The sequence below is a fragment of the Apodemus sylvaticus genome, chromosome 8, assembly GCF_947179515.1.
Source record: "Apodemus sylvaticus chromosome 8, mApoSyl1.1, whole genome shotgun sequence".
Classification (NCBI taxonomy): domain Eukaryota; kingdom Metazoa; phylum Chordata; class Mammalia; order Rodentia; family Muridae; genus Apodemus; species Apodemus sylvaticus.
In genome coordinates, this window is record NC_067479.1 from 90,227,537 (window position 1) to 90,252,277 (window position 24,741).

Below are 24,741 nucleotides of genomic sequence, written 5' to 3' on the forward strand. Positions count from 1 at the left end.
ACATACCTTCCCAGGGAAAATACTTAAGAGCCGGTGAACACAAACTAATTAGGAAGAGTAGGATTGCAGGCACAACTAACTGTCAACTTCAGCAATAGTTGTAGGTGTCGAATGTGGGAAGTGGTGACTTTCTAACATTGTTAGAGAATTTGCTTTAAAAAAAAAAACACACAACCCAACTAAACCTTATTTTGTAACCAGTAATACAGTAGTAAATCTTTCATTATTCTGGGAATAATAATAATGAATAGGACAGTTAAGGTTCCTGTATCAGAAATGTAGTCTTTAGTTGACCTCTAAGAATTAAATTAGTACTCTACTGGGTGTGGTGGTACAAGTCTAGAAACCCTGCCACTCTGGAGGGTTTCTAGAAGGATCATAAATTCGAGAGCAGCTTGTCATCTCAAAAGGAAAATTGTCCATAGCGGTAGAACGCTCTTAGTACGCTGAAATACTGGGTTCTATCCTCAGTACTGGAAGCGGATGGAAAACCGTCAGAGCATTCTCGTCTTGTGATTCTTGGCGTCGTGCCTAGGAGTTTTCCACCTTTACTCTGCCAGCAGGTCTGTTTTTAATTATCTCTGGAGAAGCTAGTGTCAGATTCTGCCCCTGTGAAGATCAGCCACGCTTTATTAACTAATCCTTTCATTCAACTGCAAAACTCGAAGACCCCTTTACCCTTAGAGGGATACTTTAGATGTCTTTAAGTTTTTTTAAAAAATGAATAAAGATAAGTCTATACAAGTAAAGACTTTCCTTTGTTGTGCGGGTTGTCTTTGCATCTCCTATCCCAGCTTGCTGTGAGCAGCGAGCTACTAAGGACATTTCACATGAAATCCGTCTCAGCGCATGTCCCTACCCAGCCTGGAAAATCTTTGTTTAACACAGGGTCCATCTTCGTTCCTTCATTGTGACAAACATTGGTCGCTTGCAAGGTTCGATTACATCTGTGGGAGTGGGAAACCACCGAGGCTCCAGGGAAGGAAGAAGTCACCCAAAGGTCAGCCAGAACGTCACATCTAGCCAGCCTGGAACCTTGGTTTACTACTATTCATCCGGGCGGAAGCCAGTCACCTCGATCCCCATTGGACGAGATGCAGCAAGGCATCATGGGAGTCCGCCTGTCTTCCGTATGCCTGTGCCAACCGTCTTTGCAGGGCTCCACGTCCGGTAGGTAGATCGCACGTCGGCGTAGCAGGCTCAGGCCCTTTGCGCGCAGGCGCCGTGGCAAGGGCGGCGTCTGCAACGCAGGGGGGTGGGGCAGCGCTGACGCGATTCTGTCCGCGTTGGAGCGGGCGGGTCGCCGCCTGAGTCTCCGCGGCCGCCGTGTGACGTGGCACAGCCGAACACTTAACGCCGCGCCGGAGCCACCGCACCAGTCGCCGAGCAGGTCCCGGTCCCGCTACGTCGTGTCCCGCGGCTTCGCCGACACTCCGGCCTGCGAGACGGGTCTTCAGCGTTTTCTCTTCCGCCCACTCGGTTGTGAGCCGGAACCGTGAAGGCCCGAGGGCGCCCCAGACCCCTTCTCTTTGACCGTCAAGTGCCACCACCGCTATGGGCCTCACCATCTCCTCCCTCTTCTCGCGCCTCTTCGGCAAGAAGCAGATGCGCATTTTGATGGGTGAGTGAGGGGCTGGGACCGGAGGAGGCCATGTGTGTACGCCGGTGGCCCCGGGCCCAGCCTTCTCCGGCGGCGGTGGGGGAGGGCGGTCAAGAAGCATCCTTCAAGGGGAACAATGGGGGCGAGGGGCGAGGGGCGAGGGATTTGCTTCCCACCGACGCTGAGCCAGAGAGTTGGGCCAGATTGTCTCGCCCCTGGCTTTGCGTGCCTTTCTCTTCCTGATCTGATTGCGAGCTTGAGGAGATCGAGCGCAGATGTAGGGTTAGTTCACACTAGCGGAGCTCATTCCAGAGGTGCCGTTCTAAGGGTGCAGCCTTCCACCTCACTTTCCTGGCGATGGGCAGCGGCCGAGAGTGGAGCTGGCCCATTCCAGCCTTCCTCCTCCTCCCCCTTTCTTGGTCGTGTACGCCCTGTGCACACACCATTGGTATGTGACCCGGCCTAGGAGCCGCCAGGGGCAGGAAGTGACCGGGCCCACTGTGGCGAAGGATCACCCAAGGTTCGAAAAAAGTCCGGAGTCTTCTGAGATCGGTTTTGCTAAACTTTGCCTTGCTCTGGATTCGACTTTCTTTTCTCATGATTATGAAGCCTGTTCTGTGAAAATGGGAGTTATCCCATGGCTGTTTTTCGGTTCTAAACCCGTTTGGTTTGCAATCTTTTCTTTGCTCTTTTAAACTGATTTTGTTCATCTGGCCTGGATAATAATAAAATCAAAAAGCTTTTAGAAACGAAATATTTTTTTAACCGTATAGTTCTAAAGCACCGTAATTGAGCTACTAAAGAAATTAGTTTGTTTAAAAAACTGCTTCTCTGTGACAGGTTTTATTGCCCAGCGGAGGCTGTTCTCTTGAGCATCTTAAAGTGGTCTCTCCTTAGTCCAGCAGTCTACTTCACAGCTGAGTTGCAAGGACCTGAATGATGCCTTTTAAAAAGCTCCCAGAACACTGAATATTGACACTTGTTGAGTGCGAGGAGAAAAGGATTATTTTGAGTGTTCACTCCCAAGGACTGCCTCACTCTCTGTAGTATTGTAGAGTGTAGCCCGTACAAGCTGGTCATTGTTCGGTCGTTCAGCTTCTTTACAATTCATAAAAACTATTGTTCCTGGCTCATTCACGAAGCACAGGGAAAATGTTTTCTTTCATAGTTTTGCAGATACCCTTAATGAGAAGGACAATTATTTTAGGAGGGCAGACGTGTTATTTAAGCTTTAAGTGGTTAGAAATTGGTAGTGTGAAAAAGGCTGAAGTCAGAGGGGGGAGGACTTTGTACTGTGATAAATGGATTTCTGAGAGATTAGCCAGTACAGGATTGTGTGAAAAATAAAGAATTTATTGTAAATGAATTCTGTTTTTCATTGTTAGAGTCTTGTGATGCTAAAGGGATGGAGGGAGAAGAGTGGAATGATGACTCAAGCACTTTACTATGTTTGAGAAACTTTCCTGTCCATCCCAAGCGGAAGAAAATGAAAGTAGACAAGCATGTGGCTAGTTGTGATTATGGAAGGGATAGAAGTCATGGTTTAGATTTACGCTTTTATTTAAGTATTTACTCACTCAGGTTTGCTTTTCTTTTTGTCATTGTTGTTGTTTTATGACAACAGGGTCTCTCTACACAGCCCTGGCTGTACTGAAACTCACTATGTAGCTAAGTAGACCAGGCTGACCTCAAACTCATAGATATCTACCTCCCTCTGCCTGTCAAGTGCTGGGATTAAAGGTGTGCACCATCATGCTTGTTCCCAATTAAATAGTCTTTGCTGAGCAATAAAACCTGTTACCGAGAAGTAGTTTTTAAACAGAGGGTTTTTTTTTTTTTTTAAATAGCTCAATTAAGGTACTTTAGAATTATCTGGTTTAAAAAAAAGAATTTCTAAAAGTTGACTTTCTGATTTTATTATTATCCAGCCCAGATGGATAAAATTAGTTTGAAAGAGCAAAGAGTAAACCAACAGGTTTCGTTTCGTTTTTTTAGGTTTAGAACTGAATGACAGCCGTGGGATAAATGCCCTTGGTTTGCTGTTCTTATTTTACACTATAATTTAGAAATACTCAGTTTTCCTTGTTTAAAAGCACTCTAGTCATAAAGTCAACTTTTATGGTAATTCATCAGAGGAAGTATAAATGTCAGGGTTCTGTGCATGAAACACAGAGGTTTTTGGAAGTCTGGTAATTCCTACGTTTTTGAGTTTTGGTTTTTGTCTTTGTGGCTTTATGAGTGATTGACCTTGTCATTAATAATCACTTTTATGATATCTTCCCCACTTGAGTATTGGGAATTCTAGTGAATGAATGGTTGTATGTACATGTGTGTGCGTGCGTGTGTGTGTGTGTGTGTGTGTGTGTGTGTGTTGTATGTATTTGTTTACTTTGTGGTGTGGTTTTGAGAATGGAACCTAAGACCTTGTTCATTTACTCTAGCCTAGCCCTAAATGATTGTTTTGTTTTGTTTTTCTCTTTATTAGCAGGCTCTTTATTTTCTTTATTAGGCTTATATATGCCTCCTGAAGTCACTGGCTTTTCATAATTTTTTTTTTTTGTTCTGGGGATCAAAGTCAGGGACTCTACATAACCCTTGAGCTACATCGTAGTCCTAGATTACTGTTTAGAAGTGTATAAAGAAACAATAATGGGGGCTGGAGAGATGGCTCAGAGGTGAAGAGATCTGGCAGCTCTTTCAGAGGTCCTGAGTTCAATTCCCAGGAACCACATGGTGGCTCATAACCATCTATAATGAGATCTGGAGCCCTCTTCTGGCATGTAGGCATAAATGCAAGCAGAACACTATGTACATAATAAATAAATATTTAAAAAAAGAAAGACAATTAGTCAATGTGTCTGGTTTGCCCAATTACTGTGGAAATGAAAACTTAATTTATGTACTAGCTGATTTTCCAAGATTAATTTGAGATATTGGAAGATACGGCTAATTGTTAACCATAATTAAAAATAAGCCCAACCAGGGGTGGCTAGCATGATGCTGTGTATCAGTAATTCAGCATCAAGGAGGCTGAAACAGGAGGATGCTATGCTTCAAACACTAACAAACAAGTAGCAAATACAATCTATTGAATTTAACATCTAGATGATTGACCAACAGAAATAATGTACTAGATATTTATAAGGAAAGTTTACTTGTTTGAATAATACTAAATTTAAACTCAAGGACAACTAGCTTTTATCTTAGATTATTTAGGTAGCTAGAGTTAGAAAGCAGTAGCTCTGAATTATAAGTTAGGTCTATATCCTAGAGGTCTATGAAAAGGCGTACTTTTGGCAAATAAATACTTGATTTTTTTCTGAATTACTAATGTATTTGTAGAGGAGTTGCTAATTTTAATCTATTTTCTTTAAACTTGGTGAGAATGCTTCTGGGGATGAAATGTCTACTTACTGAGGCATCTTGCAAGTTCTTTGAGACAGGATCTTATGTAATTATGTAGCCCAGGCTAGCCTACTTACTATGTAACTAAGAACAACCTTCAACTTCTGTTCTACCTCCTGAGTACTGGGAAGCAGCCTCTATTTGCTCCTTTAAAAATATATACTAATAAGTAATAAAATTGTACTAAAAGGTGAGGCTTTAAGCTAGAGTGATGGATGTTTTGTTTTATAAATCTTTCTATTAGGTAATTCTGGGTTCTGATTACTTTTTTTAAGTCCAATTTAGACATGAAAAAAAGGGATCATAACTTATAATTCAAGCATTTCACTATTATTATGTACTTTATGTGGGAATTGAACTCCAGACCTCTAGAAGAGTAAATGCTTACCAATGAGCCATCTCGTCAGTACCTAACTTGTCGCAGTTATTCTCCACATTTTAGAAAGTTTTATTCCTCTAAAATTGTTTTGTGTTCCCTTTTTACTTAATATATTGCAAGCATATATTCTCAAGCCATTATTTGCAAACATAATTGCTGGCCTTTGATAATTTGTTTCTAATTAATTATTCATAAAAATATAGCGGTCAGTTATTTTGGGTAGAAGCAAAGTCCAAACATTAATTTTAGCAAAACCTGAATTTATTTTTCTGTATCTGTTTGGTCCAGTTTTTGTTTAGATGGTCAAGTCCCCAAGGAATTAAACAAAATATGAACATACAGTAAGTAGTCTTAACATCTTAAAGATAAGATCACAGTATATGATACTGTTGGAGAGCTCTGACATCAGAATTAGCTTCTTATGTTGGTGGGTGTTTTGTGAGACAAGGTCTCATAAAGCCTAGGCTGGGTTTCAATTCCTGAGTGCCTTCAAGATGTCCCAGCAGATTAAGGTCTTCCCTGCCAAGCCTGACTACTGAAATTTGTCCCTAGAGTGGAGTGGTGGAAGGACAGCAGTGACTCCTGGAAGCTGTCTTCTGACCTCTACACCACTGTGCATGCATGCATACATACACATAGAAACTCACACACAAATAATTAAACTGTGATTAAAAAAATGTGCCACCCCTAAAGAATCATTATTATGTTTACAAAGTTGTGTAACTGTTGCCACTGTCAGATTCTGTGTATTTTCATGATCAGCCAAAGTGAAATCCCATGACTTTTATCAGTCACTCCATTTCCCTCTTTGACCATCCATGGCCACCACTAATATACTTTGTATGGTTTTTCTGTTCTGGATATTTCAGCTAAAGGAATGAATAATATATGGTGGTTTTACTTCTGGTGTTTTCACTTGGGATGGTTTTTTTCAAAGTTTGTGTAACATGTATTAGTATTCTGTGATGTTTTGTGGCCAAATGGTAATTTTGTTATGTAGAAAACCAGTTTGTTTATGCATTTATCAGTTGATGGAAATTGGTTATTCATAGTTACTTTTAGTTCCCATGAATAATGTCACTGTGCACATTTGTGAACAGCTTTGTGTGTAGACTCAAACTCAGAGATTCGATTCACCTGCCTCTGACTACCAAGTGTTGGGATTAAAGGTATGACACCCCATCTGGCCCTAAAGTGAATTTTGGTGTTAACAAAACTTGATCACAATCACCCAAAAGAGGTCTTTTAAGAATTCTTCATAGAAGAATTAAAAGATGTGGTTGGGTTTTGCTCCTTTCCCCCTTTGTTTTTGCTGAAGTTACCATTAAGCCACCACCCTCAGCTTTGCTCATCCTATTGATACTGTTCCACATTTGAAAAACAAACATTTTGTGTAACTGCTAACTAACTGTTGTGAAAGGCTAACTAACCTTTCTAGTATCTGTAAGGATAAACTAGTCACTCTGACTAATAATATGTCACAGTACTTTGGGAGGAAGACAACTGGTACCCAGTATCAGCAAATGGGAGTGAGGGTTCAATTAGAGAGCATAAGAGTAAGAAAATGAGTTGCTGCTCAATTCCCGTCCTTCTCCCACCCCCTCAACACCTCTTCTCTCCTTAAATACTGGTGGGAGTACAAACCATGTTCAAAGGGCCCTTTCTCTTTCTACCAAGATGGAGTGGTGACTTTCTTTCCTTTTAAATAGCATCTCCACAGAGATGCTACTGTTTGCAGGATACAGAGTAGAAAAGGTTTTATAGGTGGAAGTCCAATTCCTATAGCTTTTCATTTCTCTTGGACCAGCTGAAAAATGTCGCACCTAAAAGCCCAGGAATATAAACTTGGATGAGTGAAACTAAAACCTGCTAGAATTGTTTTCACCTGTTAAGTCGTGGTTTGATTTAAACATTAAGTAGGTGGTTTTGCCTAAATTAGTACTCAGTTGATTTAGTTATATATTTTTTAAATTCTGGGATAAAATAAGTGCATTCAGCCAAATGAGAAGATGTTCTTTAAAAGAAAAAAAAAAGTAGGGCTAAGTGTGGGGGCATAGGCCTTTAATCCCAGCACTCAGGAGGCAAAGGCAGGCAAGTCTCTGAGTTCAAGGACAGCCAGAGCTACACAGAGAAATCCTGTCTCATAACACAAAAATAAACTCAATTAAGTTATTAGTTATTGATCTTTTATTTGAGAGCTTTATTATATAAAAGATGTAGGTTTTGAGAATACACTTCAAAACGTTTAATTTGTTCTTCACTACTACTATAATAGAGGTTTATAGAATACCTGTTATACCCCATAAACAAGCATATTTCCCTCTACTTGTGTCTCATGGATTAAGAACAGAGACATTGTTCAGCACATGCGTGTAATTTTAACACTTTAGAGGCAATGACAGAAGGATCAGGATATCCCAGCCAGCCTTCGTACAATATGAATTTGAGGTCAGGCTGGGCTACTTGAGATCCTGGTTCAGAAAACAAGATAACAAAATTAAGAATTAGAGAAGAATATGATAGGAGTATTTTCATAACACAAATCAAGACTTTGATTCTTATTTATGCATATTTGATATTGATACAGATTTAGGTAATAGCAAGATTAGTCTGATCAGGAGACTAGGACATAGTTATATATGTTACCCCTTAGCATTAAGAACTTTTTAAGTGAAAGATTTCACATTTAGTTTTTAACTATGTGTATATGTGTGCCCGTATGTTGGTTGTACACATGAGTATAGTTCCTGTGCAGGCCAGAAGAAGACATTAGCTTCCTTAGAGCTGGACTTACAGGCACTGGTGAGCTCTCTGATAGTGAGTGCCAGGAATTGAACTAGTATTTGCTCTTAACTACTAAGTAATCTCTCCAGTGTGAAGAGCATTTGCTCAAAATAATGTTCTGTAAATACCAAACAAAGGATTAATTTTTGGTCTGGAGATGTAGCATAGTTGGTGTACTGTGTTGGCTTCTTCCATTCCTAACAGGCACAGCTTGCCTATAATCCTAGCACTAGTATTCAGGAATATAGGCAGGAATATCAAGAGTTAAAGGGCATCCTTAGCCACATAATGAGTTTGAGGCCCCTCTGGGATACATAAAAGACCCTTTCTCCAAACAAAGGCACTCAGCTAGTTGGTGGCACAGTGCTGAGAGGTCGAGAGGCAGAACTCAAATCTGCCAGATACTCCTTTTCTCTGTCTATAGGAGCGGTTCTTAACCTTTCTAATGCTAAGAGGCCTTAATACAGTTCCTCATGTTGGGGTGACCCCCAATCAAAAAATTATTTTCATTGCTACTTCATAGTAATTTTGCTACTGTTATGAATTGTAATGTCAACATCTGCCTGTGAAAGGATTGTTTGAACCCCCTTGCCTCCCCAAAAAAGGTGTTGTGGCACAGATAGAAAGCCATTGGTCTATAGAGAAAAATAGAAAGGGTTGCGGGAAGTAGTGATTTGGAGGGGCAGGGCAAAAATGAGAAAAATTACATTTAACTCACTTATATATCAAGCAGTTAACTTTTACTTTGAAACTAAATTGTTGAATTGCTTTCTTAATGTATATGTATGATCAGATTTTAAATCTATGGTGTTTTTTTCTAGTTGGATTGGATGCTGCTGGCAAGACGACAATTCTGTATAAACTGAAATTAGGGGAAATAGTCACCACCATTCCTACCATTGGTAAGAAAATGTATAGATGACTTTATACAGTGAGAAATTAAATTTTGTTACTGTTAATCTTAGAGGTGATATTGGTAAGACTTAAGCTAATTTAAGAGAATTAATTCAACATTAAAGGGGTTTATTTTTGTGGTATCTTATTATGTACAGTGGTCATTTTGTTTTTTTCTTACAGGTTTTAATGTGGAAACAGTAGAATATAAGAACATTTGTTTCACAGTATGGGATGTTGGTGGTCAAGATAAAATTAGGCCTCTCTGGAGGCATTACTTCCAGAATACCCAGGTGAGAAATGTCATACATTTGTAACTTTATAGAATTTTATACTGAGTGTTTACTCAGATTTTACATTCTTCTCATTACCAGTCTTATTCTTTAGTATACTCTGACTTATGCCTTTGAACGTTCAGTTACATAGTGAGGAAGAACTAAATATAGCTGCTTCAGTAAGATTTTTGAGTGGAAGTGAATGAGTTCTCAAGAATGAATGAATACTTCTGGCCTGGTGTGGTGGCACATATCTTTATTCCAGCCCTCGGAGGCAGAGGCAGGTGGATCTCTGAGTTTGAAGACAGCCAGGGCCACACGGAGAAACCGTGTCTTGAGCACCCCCCCCCCCCAAAATCCCAAAATACAAACAAAAAAAACCAAAAAGAATGAATTATTTTATCAGTGGTTCTTTTTATTTTAACCTTAATTTTGAGATTAAGGTATGTATCACAGTGGCTCTAGTAAGATAGTGGTAGAACTTGATTTAGCACAATCTGCTCAGTTAACTTATAAGGCCAGTTTTATATTATATAGGATATATTGGCATGAAAAAGATGTTACTGATTGTGTAGATTAGAAGTGGTCAAATTTGGCTGCATTTTGGACCGCTGAGGGAGTTTTGAAAAATCTCCAATGTCCAATCGTAGGTCACAATCTTGGGCATGTACGCCAAGCAGTCTTAGTGTTCTAGCACTTGAGTGTGCATACCAGTCACCTGAGTATTGGCTTAAAATTTAGATTGATTCAGTGAGACAAGCGTCTTAGATTTTATACTTCTAGCAAGTTCTCCTGTGGTATTGATTTTGCTAGTTTGAGTATTCAAACAGCAACTCTATTGACAATACTGAACTGTGGGAGGCCTCTTTTAGGTGATTGACAGTATTCTTAGTGTCTGCCTATTAAATGCTAGTAGCAGCTCACCTCCCCAGTCAAGTTGTGACAACTACAAATGCTTGCACACTTGCCAAAAATCTCCCCAGGGACAAAATTATTTTCTGGTGAGAACAACTATTGTAGTTCTCCTGTTGTGGTTTCCTTTTTTTTTTTTTTTTTTTTTTTTTTTTTTTTTTTGTCTTTGTCCCCTGAGCATTGGTATTGCAGACATGCAGCAGTCTGCTGGGGTTTCTAAATGTGAGGACACTGAAACTTAGAAGTGCTTTAAGATTGAGGAGTTGTAGCTGGGCTGCAGTGGTTTGGACCTGTAATTGTAGCACTTGGTAAGAAGGGCCTGTGTAAGCTTGAGTCCAGCCTATTCTACAGAGCAAGTTCCAGGTCAGCTAAGGCTGCATGGAAGAGTCTATCTTTAAAATGAAAAGATTGAGGAGTTCCTTTTTGTTGTTAACCTGGTCTCAGTTCTTGTGTCTCTTCTGGCATATGAGGATTACACATCAGATTTTGTTTTACTATCAGAGTTGCAAATTTTTTGAAGTACCGTATTAAACATTTGGGGTATTTAAGGTTTGCAGTGTAGTGCTTATTCTCGTTAGGGTACATTGTTGCCTGATAGTAGTGAATACACTTGTTGCATGTCTACAACAATCCTGGCTTGAGTAGTATATCTTATTAAGTAAGTGTATGAATATCAAGTATGTGGCATAATTTATTACTGAAAAAACAAGAATGTGTTCATTCACATGGCTTTAGATAGAAAACAGATTTTACAAAAGTAAAGGCTTTAAAAACTTGATTGGAAATAGAAGCTAACACAGTAAATTCATGTATAACTAGTGCAGCATCAGCTATTAAATATGGCCAGTATGTTTAATCAATACTCATTTGCAACATATTAGCACCTTCAATTGTTTTAAGGTAGGTTGTAGATGTTTATTTTAAGGAATATATTTTTGAAACAATTAGGCATGATGTAAATTTTGCTGATTTTTAAACCTTAAAACAATAGAATTATCCCTGAATTTGTTTACAGTGCTTTGTAAGACATGTGAATGATGAGGTTGAGATTAGATTTACCCCTTGCCAGAGCATTCTTCATCCAGGGAGCTCTTGCCTGCTAGTGTAATTACAGCTAAGCTGTTTTAGCTAGTATTTTTGCATTCCTAACAAGTTCTTCTAACTCTTAACATTTAAACACAGCTAATTGTTTATTGTGGTAAATTCCTCTCCCTTCATTAAATAATTCATTCCAGTTCTTTTGCTTTTCTAAATAATTTATTTGCATTTTAAAAGAGATTCATTTTTATTTTGTGTGTATGTGGTTTTTTGCCTACATACATGTATGGGTACTGCATACATGTCTGGTGCCTGCAGAGCCAGAAGATAGTATTGGATATCCTGGAACTGGATTACAGATGGTTGACCTACTATGTGAACCTAAGTCTTTTATTAGTGCTCTAACCACTGAACCAGCTCTGCCGCCCCCAAGTTTGTTTGGTTTTTTAAAGTAATCTTTTTTTAACGGATGAATTTATTTTTTAGAATTAGAAGCCTAGCTTTTCCATACTGTTGTTCCTAGGCTGTTACAAGAAAGAACTTAGAATTTATTCTTAAAATCTTCCTCATACTAATATTACTTGGAATTGACGACATTATTTACATTAAAAAAAAATGAAAATATAATGTTAGGAAATGAGATTGGGGCTGGAAAGATGGCTCAGCAGTTAAGTTCTAGTTGCTCTCACAAAAGGCCTGGGTTTGCTTTCCAGCACCCAAATGGTGTTGCACAACTCTCTGTAACTTCAGTTTCCGGGGAATCTGATTCCCTCTTCTGACACCTGCCTGCAGACTCCTGCATATGTACATATATAGCACTCAGGCACACACACACACACACACACACACTCATTAAAAAATAAAATTAATTAATTAAAAAGGGTTAGATATGTGGGAAGAATATTTAATCCAACATTTAAGTATAAGGTACATACTTTTAACAGATGTAGTTTAACTACTGTTTCATTAACTGAGAATTTCATATACTGTGTAGTTTTAAAATTTTCAAAAAGGTCTTGTTTTCTAATGCCACTTCTTTTGCTGTATAAAATTGTAATATTTGCGGTTATCTTCAAAATTCTTACTGCCACCTTTTTGTTACCAATTTCTTCTTTGATCATGTAAACCTTGAATTTAAAGAGAGCAGAGGGTTTGGGGATATATGGGAGATGTTGGAGGGAGAAAAGGGAAGAGGAGAAATAATGTAATTATATTTTATTCTCAAAAATTAAAATATAAAGAGGAAAAAAGATAGATATAAACAGTTCTTTTGTGTTATTAATGAAATACTTATTCTTAAAGATGATTAAACTATCGGGAAGTTATTCTTAAACCACACACCTGAAAACATGTTAGTACCATTATCCAGTGCACCAATTTATTTTAAAGCAAGAAACGGAAGTGTGTTGTCTCTCCATTTCACAATCTGTACATGCCTTTTACTGCATACATAAATCTCTATCATTCATAATTTGGGGAGATCCTTTGTTTATTTTCCTTTTGCCTTCATCATTGCCTCTGTTTGTTCATTTTCTTCACCTTAGAAACTGGGTCTTACATAGCCCATAGCACCCTGGAAATCTCTGTAGCTGACAGTCCTTGTGATCTCCTGCCTCTATTTCCTGAATGTGGCAATCACAGAGAAGTGCAACACCACACCCAGTTTTGTTCAGTATAAGGACTCAAACCCAGAACTGCTTTAAGGCTAGGCAAGCATTCTACTCTCTGAAGACCTGTAGCTCTTCTGCTTCTTAAATATGGTAGAGACGAGAAAAGGGTTACAGTTGTTCTCTTAGCATGGAGAAAGGTAGTCATTGGTTAATATGATTTTTGTGTTGTGTGTGTGTGTGTGTGTGTATTTGGGGGGTTGGATTTGAAGTAAAATTGATAGGTGAAAATCACATGGTGCTTAAATTAGTTTTCAGTATATGAGCCTTGAGCTTATCTTTGTTTATTTGGTTTTTATTTTAACAGGAATGTCTTACTGTTAAATGTCTTACTGTAATAGGGTTAATTACTATGATGAAATACCATGACCAAAGCAATCTGGGGAGGAAAAGGTTTATTTGGCTTAGGCTTCCATCATCGAAAGAAATCAGGACAGGAACTCCATCAGGGCAGGAACCTAGATGCAGGAGCTGATGGAAGGTTGCTATTAACTGGTTTCTTTTGGTTGCTCAGCCTACTTTCTCGTAGAACTCAGGACCACCAGCCCATGGATGGCACCATACACAATGGGCTTGGGGCTTCATACATCAGTCACTAGTTAAGAAAATGCCCCACAGTCCTGCCTATAGCCTGATCTTTCTTTTTGTTTTTTTTTGTTTTATTAAATACTTATTTTATGTATGTGTGCTCTATTTGCATGTACACCTGCAGGCTAGAAGAGGGCTTCAGATCTGAGTAATAAAATGGTTGTGAGCCACCATCATGTGGTTGCTGGGAATCAAACTCAGAACCTCTAGAAGAGCAACCAGTGCTCTTAACCGCTGAGCCATCTCTAACCCCCTATAGCCTTACCTTATGGAGGCATTTTTTTCAACTGAGGTTCCCACCTGTTAGGTTGCATCAGCTAACATAAATTAACCTGAACAGAAACTCTTCTTTTTAATTTAACCCCGCACCCCCTGTGTGCGTGTCTGTCTGTCTGTCTGTAGGGGGGGTACACTGAGGCATCGTTGGGAAGAATCTACTCTTTTCTTCCACCATGTGGATTCTGGGGATTAAACTCAGGTCATTATGTACCTTTCCCTGCTGAATTGTCTTATTAGCTCCATGTTAGAGACTTAAAAAAAAAAAAAAACAACTCTATTTATAAACCCTCTGTCTTAGTTTTGGTTACTACTGCTGTGATGAAACACTATGTTCAAAGCAACTCAGAGCCACCAGCCCTGGGACAGCACTGCCTACCATGGGCTGGGCCCTTCTATATGGGTAACTAATGAAGAATGTGCCCTGCAGCGGGATCTCACGGTGGGAGGCCTTTTTTCACTTGAGGTTTTTTTCCCCTCTGATGACTTGAGGTAAAACTGCTCAGGACACAAGAACATTTTCTACCCCATGTTTAACTAAATAACTCCCCATACTGTTTTGCTGAGTATTTTATAGTTAGTGTGGCTGTTTTAATTTATTGGAAAAAATTTTCCCTAGGGTCTCATTTTTGTGGTAGATAGCAATGATCGTGAAAGAATCCAGGAAGGAGCAGCTGTGCTGCAGAAAATGGTAAGTATAAACTTTAAGTTGATCATTTTTAACATGTGTAGTTTTGAGAATTGTCAGTGACTACACATTTTAGAGGTAGAAATAAACTTGGGAAACTATATTGTTTCTAGGGTCTTAAGAATGCACAGGAAAGCCTTCTGTAGCCCTGGTTCCTGTGTAACAGTCAATTTAGATTTCATGTAAGTGTAGTCATTTAAGACTAGACTCTTCCACATAGCATGTTTTATCCACATTATATAATGTATCATAGCTACTTTTATCTGTTCTTGGTACACTTCTTGCGCTGATAGGAGTTCAAAAAAGAATCGTAACTAAATAAACTTTCTACTTAAGTACATATATCATGGAATACATATTTTGATACCTATTTTTGTCCTTGTCGGCTCTGAACCTGAGTGGGTAATCCTGAGGGCTGAATGGCGATAAACGCCGTAGAACGGAGGATGGTTGGCTTTAAACAGCTGTGCTGCAGGAATGGTGGCCCAGGCCTGGGATTCTCAGCACCTGGCAAGCAGAAACAGCAAAACCTCAATTTGAAGCTAGTCTAGGGAGAAACAGTAACAAACGCAAAAAATGTTTCCTTTCTTAAAGGCAAATCATTATTTGCTCAAACTGAAGGATATGAGATTTATAAGAGTGCTTAAAATTAACATAGAGAAATTTAATTGGTGTTAAATAGCTTGTTTAATGTTAAATAAAATGTATACTTAGGAAGACTGTTGCGCATAGTTAGTTTGATTTTCGATGGGTAACTGCTAATGGTTTAGCCTTTTATCTTCAGCTTCTGGAAGATGAGCTGCAGGACGCAGTGCTGCTGCTTTTTGCAAACAAACAGGATTTGCCAAATGCTATGGCCATCAGCGAGATGACCGATAAGTTAGGTCTTCAGTCTCTCCGGAACAGAACAGTAAGTATTGGTAGGGGACACTAAGCTATTCACTGGTAGAATCAGGGTAATTAGGCTAATACTCAGCTGTCTATTAGTGTTGTTGTTGTTGTTGTTGTTACTATTTGGAGGTAGGTCTTTCTTACTTGCAGTCTTGGCTGGCCTGAAACTTACTATGTAGTCTAGGCTGGCCTCAAACTCAAAAAAATCTGGTTACCTCATCATATGCCACAATGTTGGCCTAGTTTAAATGTGTAATAATTATTTCCTTTGGATATACAGGACAATTGTAAAAATATGGTAATGTGATTTATAGGGCTTTTTTTTTTTAACTGTAAATACTGCCTTGAATTTTGCTTTTAAGAATATTGGTTTTCTATTTTTAATCTTATTTTTATTTAATTTTATCTTCTGTATTAATGTATTAATAGTGTTGAGTTGAATATGTAGAAGTTATAGACATTGTATCATTCAAATAGCTCTCCAGCTATTTATTTTTACTATTCCCTGTAGTGTTAGGTGTGAACCCAGAGTTTTTCTTACACAAGTTAGGATAATCACCCTAACACTGAATAATAGCATCTTCAGCTTAGCAAGAATTTTATACTTGGCTTGCTTTTTTTAGGTGGTGCTCACTAAATATAGTTTGTGCAGGTCTTAAACTTAGGGACATCCTCCTGCCTCCTGCTATTCTTTCCTCAGTGCAAGGATTGCAGGCATGCAATCATACCAAGAGTCCTACATGTTGGGTTGCTTATAAAAGGCCCAGGATATACCAACTGTAAATTAGATCATATTGTTAATACTCTTTGCTTATTAACTTTTAAAACCTTATGGAGAAACCTCTACTGATATATTTTTGAAGGTATTTTGAAGACAAAATTATAAGAAATACTGTGTTTAACAATTTACATCAGTGATTGTTGTTAGTAATATCCCTGTACATATAAATTCTATCATAAATACAAGTCTTTGTTTTAAAAAAACAAAAACAAAAAAGATGCTGTCAAAAACTGAGTATCCTGTCCTTTACAAGAGCTTTGCATTAATTTGCCAACATGGCAGATACTACTTATTGTGTAGCATGTTGCAGTGTCCCAAATGGATTGAAAAAGATACACAGTAAGAGAGAACTTTTTCCTGTTGTGGAGATGTGAATTTGTCTTCCCCTCCCTGCTGGGCTAATAGGGTATTTGGTCTTCAAATAAATGGCAGTATGATAAACCTACCGTGGCCTTGCAACATGAAAATAAGATTTTATTTTAAGGTGAAAGAAGACTGTTCTGTTAAAAATAAATAAATTATCCATTAAATATGAATTATCTTCTAAGTGTTTCAAGTTTTGTGAGTTTCTTGGTTTTGGGTTTTTTTGTTTTGTTTTGAGACAAGGTCCCTTTTTTTAATATTTAGATTTTGTTGTGTTCTTACAAGCAAGTAAGACATTTAAAATGTGAGATTTTTGTGAGACCAAACATGCTAAAATTGTTTTAAAAAATAAAATTATCTGAAAAGTAAAAGTTCTTAGAATATCAACAAACATCTTTCAGAAAGTTACCCTTTTACACTTGGAATGTGGCTTACTGGCAGAGGACTTGGCTCGTGTGGGCCCTGAGCATGATCTGTAGCACTTCAGAAATCAAAGTTTAAAAAATTTGCTCATGTGTCTACTTAGGTTATAATGAAGATCTTATGGATTACATAGGTAGTTTGAGATTTTCCTATTATTCCTCAGATTATGTGAGGGAAAGTTAACTGATAAATTCGTTGAAGAATAGATGTAGTTTTAAATGGGTAGAGGAGAACCAAGAGGTGTGGGAACATACCTGAATGATACTGTTGCGTGACCTGTATAGTTAGCTAGAGCATTAAGTTCATGTTTATGGAATGTAAGTACTCATTTCCTTACATTTAATACTGTGACTTTAGAGTTTCCATGTTTTGTATACTTGTAACTACTGACTCAGTAGTGCCCTTTGGCATTTATGGGGTGGGACTTAATATTTTGTTTAAAAATGGCACTATGTATTGTCTTGTTACTCAAGTATTTTCTTGTTCTTTTTTTCACAGTGGTATGTCCAAGCCACTTGTGCTACCCAAGGAACTGGTCTGTACGAGGGACTGGATTGGCTGTCAAATGAACTTTCAAAACGTTAAATGAAACTGGATATCTAACCAAGGACATGTTTGATAGAATTGGTCTAGGCTTGTTACAACAAAATTAGTTTGCATCTTGGTTATTAAAGGATATCTGAGACAGGTTTGGGCAGAAATTACAGCGTTTAAAACTTGTTTTGTTGCCAATTATTGTTTACCAAGAACAATGTTGCTATTTAGCAATATGCTTGGGTTTAAGAGAAATTCTCCTTGGGAAAGAAAAGTATCCATTATACTTTCCTTGAACCTAAATGCCTGGATATATAGCTATTGTGACACCTCTAAACAAATTTGAGTGTTTTTTGAGCCCACAACAATAATGTTTTAAAGCTATTCCCTTGATACTGTTCTGATACCTTTATCATTCCTTGGACAGTCTGCTGATTTGAAAATGTAGCATTCCATTTGTATTTATTTCTATCCCTTGCCAAAAAAAATTTTCTAATAATGCTTGTACAGGCCAGGAACGTACTCCAAAACACTATTCAGTTTTCTTGTACTGAGGATTCCCCCCACCACCCTCACATTATTGACTCCTGGCTTCTATCAGCCAAACTTTGATGTGGTTTGGATTTGATAGCTAATTCTGTGCTGGTTGCAAAGAGTTCATATTGAGATAACTTTTAATACTCAGCAGATTGTCTTCTTTTATATTGTTATCTTTTTTATGTTGCATGTTGCTTTTGGAATCAGTCTGACTCTTTGCCCAGTATGATAGTTCTGCTGGTATTTTACTGTTTATTGATAAACATACCTTCATTAAGAATTTTTTGAAAACTCATCAAATTCAATGAATAAGTTTTCTTCATAACCCATTTGGAATTATTCCTAATAAAATGATTTTGAAAAACATGATTGTGTGTTATTTTGAGCCTTTGCAATATTTGAAACATTTCCTTACATAACAAAGTGGATTTTCATATTTTACATGGTATGGCAAAATCCCAATGAACTTAATATTGGTTTAAGTTGTCAGTAAACTTAACCATGGGTTATGTGCATTAAAGTAAGGTGCAGTGTGAAGAATTTAATTTTCTAGTAGAATACCATTTGAAGCTATAAAGTTCAAAGGTCAGATCAAGAAGAGGAACAAGTTGTCATCATATGAACTCTAGAAGCAGAGTGTAAAGGGGCTGGTGATGCAGCTCAATCGGTAGATGCTTGCCTTGTATACATTGAGTTTGATCCCAGTATCCTGTGACACAGAGGTGGCAGGACTATCAGAAATCATCATCATCCACTTGAGTTTGAGGCCAGCATAAGACCTTTCTCAACAAAAATACTTTGACATGTGGGTACGCATACATTTTGCAATTAATGATAGGTGGAATGCATAGCTAAGTGATGCTGCTCTGAGAATAGCCCACAAGCACTGGGATTTAGCATTTCAGATGTCAGTGCAAGATGTATAGGACTTGTTACGGTGGCAACAGTGGTACATGCCATAACTACTAGTTGGAGTGGAATTTTGTCTGTATTGTCTCATGTCTTACAAGCTGATTTTTTATTATTTGTAATAGTTCTTACAAATGTAGATAAACTCATGGATCAAAAAAATGCATTTCTTTGTGTTCTTGAGACAGGGTTTCTCTAACAGCCCTAGCTGTGCTGGAACTTGCTTTGTAGGCAAGGTTGGTCTTGAACTTAAAGAGATTCACCTGCCTTTGTCTCCCAAGTGCTGGGATTAAAGGTATGAACCACTACACCCAGCTTCACAGTTTTATTTCTGAAGTCAATTACATGCTTATAAATGTGTGTTTTTATATTGTTCATAAAATAAAAACCACTGAATTTAGCAAAGTAAACTGAAGCAGTTTCTGAGTATCTGAAATAGGTTATTGGGATAAAGTTAATCAGTCTGCTTCATTGGATGTGATTGAAGTGTCCTTAGCCCTTCTTTCCAAGTAAGAGAGGTCTTCTTTCTTTTTAGAGAAAACTAAAATACAGTACAGTGTGTTTTTTATGGGATATAAAATAGAAAATGTGAAACTTCCGTTAAGGGGTTGCAAGTGTAAGTTAGCACTATAGTTAACTTTAAGCTAGAGGGATGGCTCAGTGGTTAAGCACCAGCTGCTCTTCTGGATTGCCAGTACCCAGATGGGACCTCACAACTATCTGTAACTCCAGCTCCATGAGTTCCAAAGCTCCCTTTTGGTCTCTGTGAGCACCGTACCCATGGTGAACAGATACACATGAAGGCAAACACATAAAATGAAAAAATTTTAAGTATTTGCCAGGCAGTGGTGGCAAATCCCTTTAATCACAGCGTTTTAGTTATTTCCATTTAGGCAAATATTAATAATGAGATTATTTCTGTAGTCCATGTAACATGTTTAAGTGGCTAAAATAACAAACTAGACTCAGTAAACAGCAATACCAGGACTCAGTCAAAAAATAAATAAAGCAGCTGTGTTATTGTTGCCTTCTAAATCATTGTTTACAGTAGAAGAAATGAAACTAGATTCTCTTCCAACTTGTAATCTCTACTCTGCAAATGAGTGGTATGCATTCAGTTATTGGGCACTTAAGGACTAGCTCTTAGGAACTGTTCTGGCTTTAGTTAACTATGGTTTGTTTTCCCTCCATATGTGTAGTTCCATTCAAATAGGCATGTATGGTATTCTGTTCTTTCCACAATTTCAGTCCCTGTGTTCCACCATGTTTTAAAAATTAAACGGAAGGTTTAGAAAGAATTAGGTTTTAAATAACTTAAAATTTTTTATTAGAATAGTGTACTTACATCAAACTATCGTTAAGTATGTATGCACACACACACACAATTGATACAGGGTGTGATGCTGTTTTAGGAATCCATTTGGAGTCTTGTCCTTAGAGGAAAAGAGGAATGTAAATTAAAAAGCAAAAGTAGTATACTTCATGCTAGAATACCTATAAGCAGAAAACTTAGTGTTGAGGATGTGTAGAAATTGGAACCCTCATGTTTTGCTGGTAGAGACTGAGCTCCTGCTTTCAGTAATCTAGCAGTTTCTCAAAAGGTAAGTCTGTTTTCATATGACCCAACAGTTCTGCCCCGTGGAAGAGGAATGCCCAAGAGAAATGAAAACACCCATAAAGAACTTGTACACAAATGCTGATAGCAAAATTATTTGTGGAAGAGGTATAAATGTCCATTAATATACGAGTAGATTGATAAAATGTAGTATAGCCTAACAATGGAAAATTCATTAAAAATAGCAAAACTCAGTACTGATGCTACAGTACAGTACTGATGTACCTGAACAGCTTTAGTGAAAGAAGCCAGTCACTAAATACATATTTTTGAAATACATATTTATGGAAGTCCAAAATTGACATTTCATGGAGACAGGTAAAGGGTGGCTAGGGCAGACAGAGTGACTACCTGTAAGTACTGGGTTTCTCTGACATTCAAATACCAAAAGCTCTTAAAGGTAACACCACCAGTTTAAGAATAGGGAAGAGTAGGATGATGGGAAATATGAAAGGGGAATGTAATTTGTTTTAGATAATCTGTAACACTACCAATAACCCAGTTTTTAACTACTGGGTTAGTCTCATGATTCAGGCTGGCCTCCCAATTTACTCAACAGCTGTGATGATGCTAAAAGATTGATCTGATTCCACCTCCCAAGCACTAGGATTATGGCTATATGCCACCTTTAACATCTGTCAAAATACAGGGTATTTTCTATATAACTGTCTGGATGTATGGTTGGCAATAACACGGATGTATGATAAATTGTTTTTATAATGCCTAATCAATATAAGAAAGCCAACTAAACTGTCAAATTCCCTACAGAACCAAATAGTTCTAGGAAGCACATATAAACTAGCAAAAATGCAACCTATGAATATTTCAGCACACTAAGGAAATATGCAACAGCAACTCTTCCAGGGTATCAGAGATGGTTGCCAGATGAAATAGGCTTATAGATTCACCACAAAGAAGATGTATGATGGCGATAGTTTAGTATCCCACGGAAATTGTTTTTGTTTTTCAAAACAATAATAGGCCTGGTCATCCTGGAATTGTGACCAGGCTGGCCTTGAACTCAGAGATCCACCTGCCTCTGTTCCCCCAACCCCCCATCCCCTGAGAGACCTAAGGAGTTCGAGGCTAGCCTGGTTTACATAGAGAAACCCTCAGGAAAAAATTCACAAAATACCACAGAGCTTGGGTTTTGACAAATCAACAACAGGTTCCTATCAGAATAAATCAGACTGGAAGTTGAGTGATATTAAGCCAGCTGAACTGACTGCTTTAACCGTTTTTCTAGTTTTTGTTTTGTTTTTTTCTCTTGGTGATTTTTAAGTTTATGGGTATGGGTGTGTTTTGCCTGAGTGCCTGGAGTTTAGAGATGCCAGTTGAGAATGCTGGACTCCCTGGACCTGGAGTTACAAAAGGATGAGAGTCACCAAGTGGGTCCTGTGGAAGAACAAGTGGTCTCTAAAGGCTCGGGTTTAATGCTTTTTCTTCTTTTCTGTTTTGGTTTTTTTGAGACAGGGTTTCTCTGTGTAGCCCTGGCTGTCCTGGAACTCACTCTGTAGACCTGGTTGGCCTTGAACTCAGAGACCCACCTGCCTCTGCCTCCCAAGTGCTGGGATTACAGGCGTACGCCACCACTGCCCGGCCAGGTTTAATGTTTTAAATGTCACTTATTAATAGTTATATAGTGAATAGTATCAACCAGCTCAACTGATAAGCTTAATATTTAAAATTAGTTTCAAGGTAAATTAAATTTTAGCATCTGTATTGTTAACACATTACAGGTCAAGTAATAGTACATCTTATTTAACGGTAAATGCCAGCTTAAGTTTATTGGCTTAAAGTTTGTTACCTTGAATTTAGATATTTTTTAAAAATCTGTAATAGCTTGAACTTTTAATGATTATATATTATAATTTATTATTATACTCAATTATATCATCTCATTTTCTCAAAATTTAGACATTCTTGCCATCTGCTAATCTGTACCTTTTAGATTTTAAGGTGGACCGATTCAAAAGTAAGTTCTCTGCTAAAGTGTGAAATACGACCTTTTACTGTGCAGGTCTTAGGCCTCTACCAAAATTCTTTACAGTGGTACAGAAGAATACAGGTTGTATTCTTAACTTTGATATTCAGTTTTCCTTAAAGGAAGCAGGAAAACCTTGCCCACTTGGCACACACTCATAAAAATAAGTAGCAACTGCTCAAGGTGGGCCCTGGAAAAAGAGGCTTGATAAGCTGTTTAAAATAAGCTTGTTTGTGGTTGCAACAACTTCATTCCGAAGTTAAAAGTGTGTCATTGAAGTATTAACTAGGATGGCTGCTTAAATGGACATAAGTTTGTGAGGATGGAGGGAACCCTGAACCTGAATGTGACACTGAGGGAGGTAGAAGATAGCGCAGCCACTGTGGGAAAGTATGGCAGTGCTGCAGAAAACTACAGGACAGTTATGACCCTCCAAATTACCAAATCATATACACTAAAAGAACTGAAAACAGATGTTTGGACTGGGTGCGTAGCTCAGACCAGTTCATACACCAGACCAGGGTTTGATTCCCTACTACTATGAGAAAAGAGAAAAAAAAAAAAAGGTTTGTTCGACCAAAAATTTGAGAATAAATAGCCATAGTACTAGTTACAACAGCAAAAAGAAACAATCCAGATGTTCAGATAAGCAAGATGTATTATCCATGCAGTAGAAAATACTCAGCTGTAAAAAGATGAAGTCTTGGTACATAGTGTTACACAGATAAACTTGAAAAACCTATCAAGTCAATACAGACAGATATATCAAAACTGGCAGATGATATATCTATACTGGCAGAGAATGAGAATAATTTAACCTTTCCTTTTAAAGTGATGAAAATGCCTTAGAATCAGTTACATAGCAGTGGATGTATTAAATACAACTAGGTTGTATACATTTAAATGATTAATCTTATATAAGTTTTACTTCAGTGCTTTGGTATTGTAATTAGAATACAGTATCGTTATATTTTAGTGTTAAAAACTCACCCAGGTAATACCATCACCACTTATTAGAAATGGCATATTTCTTAGAAAATAGGACCATAGAACTTACTTCATCAGTGAAAGCTCTTATCCTCTCTACACATGAAATCAAGATAGTACTCCTTGCAAGTATGCTGAGCAAAAGATTTTCAAATACATTTTTGAATAGTGTTTAGAAAATTGGTGTTGGCCATATTTCAGAAGACTTCCTTATTGAGTTTTATAATAAGTTCTACAAACATTTATCTCCCCTTACATTATAGAGATTTTAGATTTTAGAATCTTAAAAGATACTGTAGCTAGAAATTCTTGCTAATGAATTGCAATCTGTGTTATTGGGACAACTTTTTAAGAGTTGATTTGAACAGAATAACATACTCTAAAATATTCACATTTCCTTGACTAGAACTTGTGACATAAATGTGGTTTGCCACAAAGTTGCTAGACTTCTCAGAATTATTAAAATTAAATACTAAAAACCTCAAAAGTAATAGAAAAATTCAATAATGAAGATAGCTTTAAATACTTCTGATTAACACCTTGTCCTATCATAAGTACAAATCAGTTTGGTATAATCTTCATAAAATTTGTGGAGTGCTCTCTACCTTACACTCCAGTCACATCTACATGCTGGCAACAAACCTTTATACTTCATTATCAGAATATCCTGAAATATCTATTTAATCCACAAATATCAAATTTAAGGATTTAGGATGTGGGATATTTGGCAAATCACAGTTCAGTCTCACCACGGAGTTAATACAGGATGTCAACACATGGGCATGAATAATCTCAAATTAGAAACATTTTTCTTTCAAAATGTTGACTTCTTGCTGAGTAAATTATTGCTAATTCCTGAAGAATTCATGTAAGTTTGTCAACATGGCTATCTGACGGCAATACAAAACCAAACCTTGGAAAGGGTTGTGGCTTTGATGGAGCTTGGTACTACTATGCACGGTTAGCATGCTCAGGAATCTGGGTTCAATCCCCCAGCAACACAGAAAGAAAATACTGAATAAATATTTTGCAAAAGAACTAGTTCTAACTATTTAAACTGCCATTGAAATGCTCTCACAAGTGTCCTGTATATGGCTGGGAATATAACTGAGTGCCCTGAACTTGATCCTTGGGAAGAGAAACAACCTACTATCATATTTAGGAAGGCACAATTTGGTAACATCAACTTTCCATTCCGTCAGCTTTTTTTT

At 37.7% G+C, this 24,741-nt stretch overlaps 1 protein-coding gene across 1 annotated transcript; it reads left to right on the top strand.

The window, feature by feature from the left end:
* Positions 1-1,238: 1,238 nt before the first annotated feature.
* On the top strand, positions 1,239-18,401 carry Arf4 (ADP ribosylation factor 4). Its single transcript, XM_052189942.1, has 6 exons — positions 1,239-1,621; positions 8,990-9,070; positions 9,246-9,355; positions 14,438-14,509; positions 15,291-15,416; positions 17,463-18,401. The coding sequence occupies exons 1-6, from the start codon at positions 1,555-1,557 to the stop codon at positions 17,547-17,549; spliced, it is 543 nt and encodes a 180-aa protein (XP_052045902.1). The 5' UTR covers positions 1,239-1,554; the 3' UTR covers positions 17,550-18,401.
* Positions 18,402-24,741: the final 6,340 nt, after the last annotated feature.

Excerpts from the sequence above, each read along its gene's own strand:
- Arf4 (XM_052189942.1), top strand. The coding sequence starts at position 1,555 with ATGGGCCTCACCATCTCCTCCCTCTTCTCGCGCCTCTTCGGCAAGAAG. Across the intron at positions 1,622-8,989 it reads GCAGATGCGCATTTTGATGG|TTGGATTGGATGCTGCTGGC; the intron begins GTGAGTGAGGGG and ends GTTTTTTTCTAG. Across the intron at positions 14,510-15,290 it reads CAGCTGTGCTGCAGAAAATG|CTTCTGGAAGATGAGCTGCA; the intron begins GTAAGTATAAAC and ends TTTTATCTTCAG.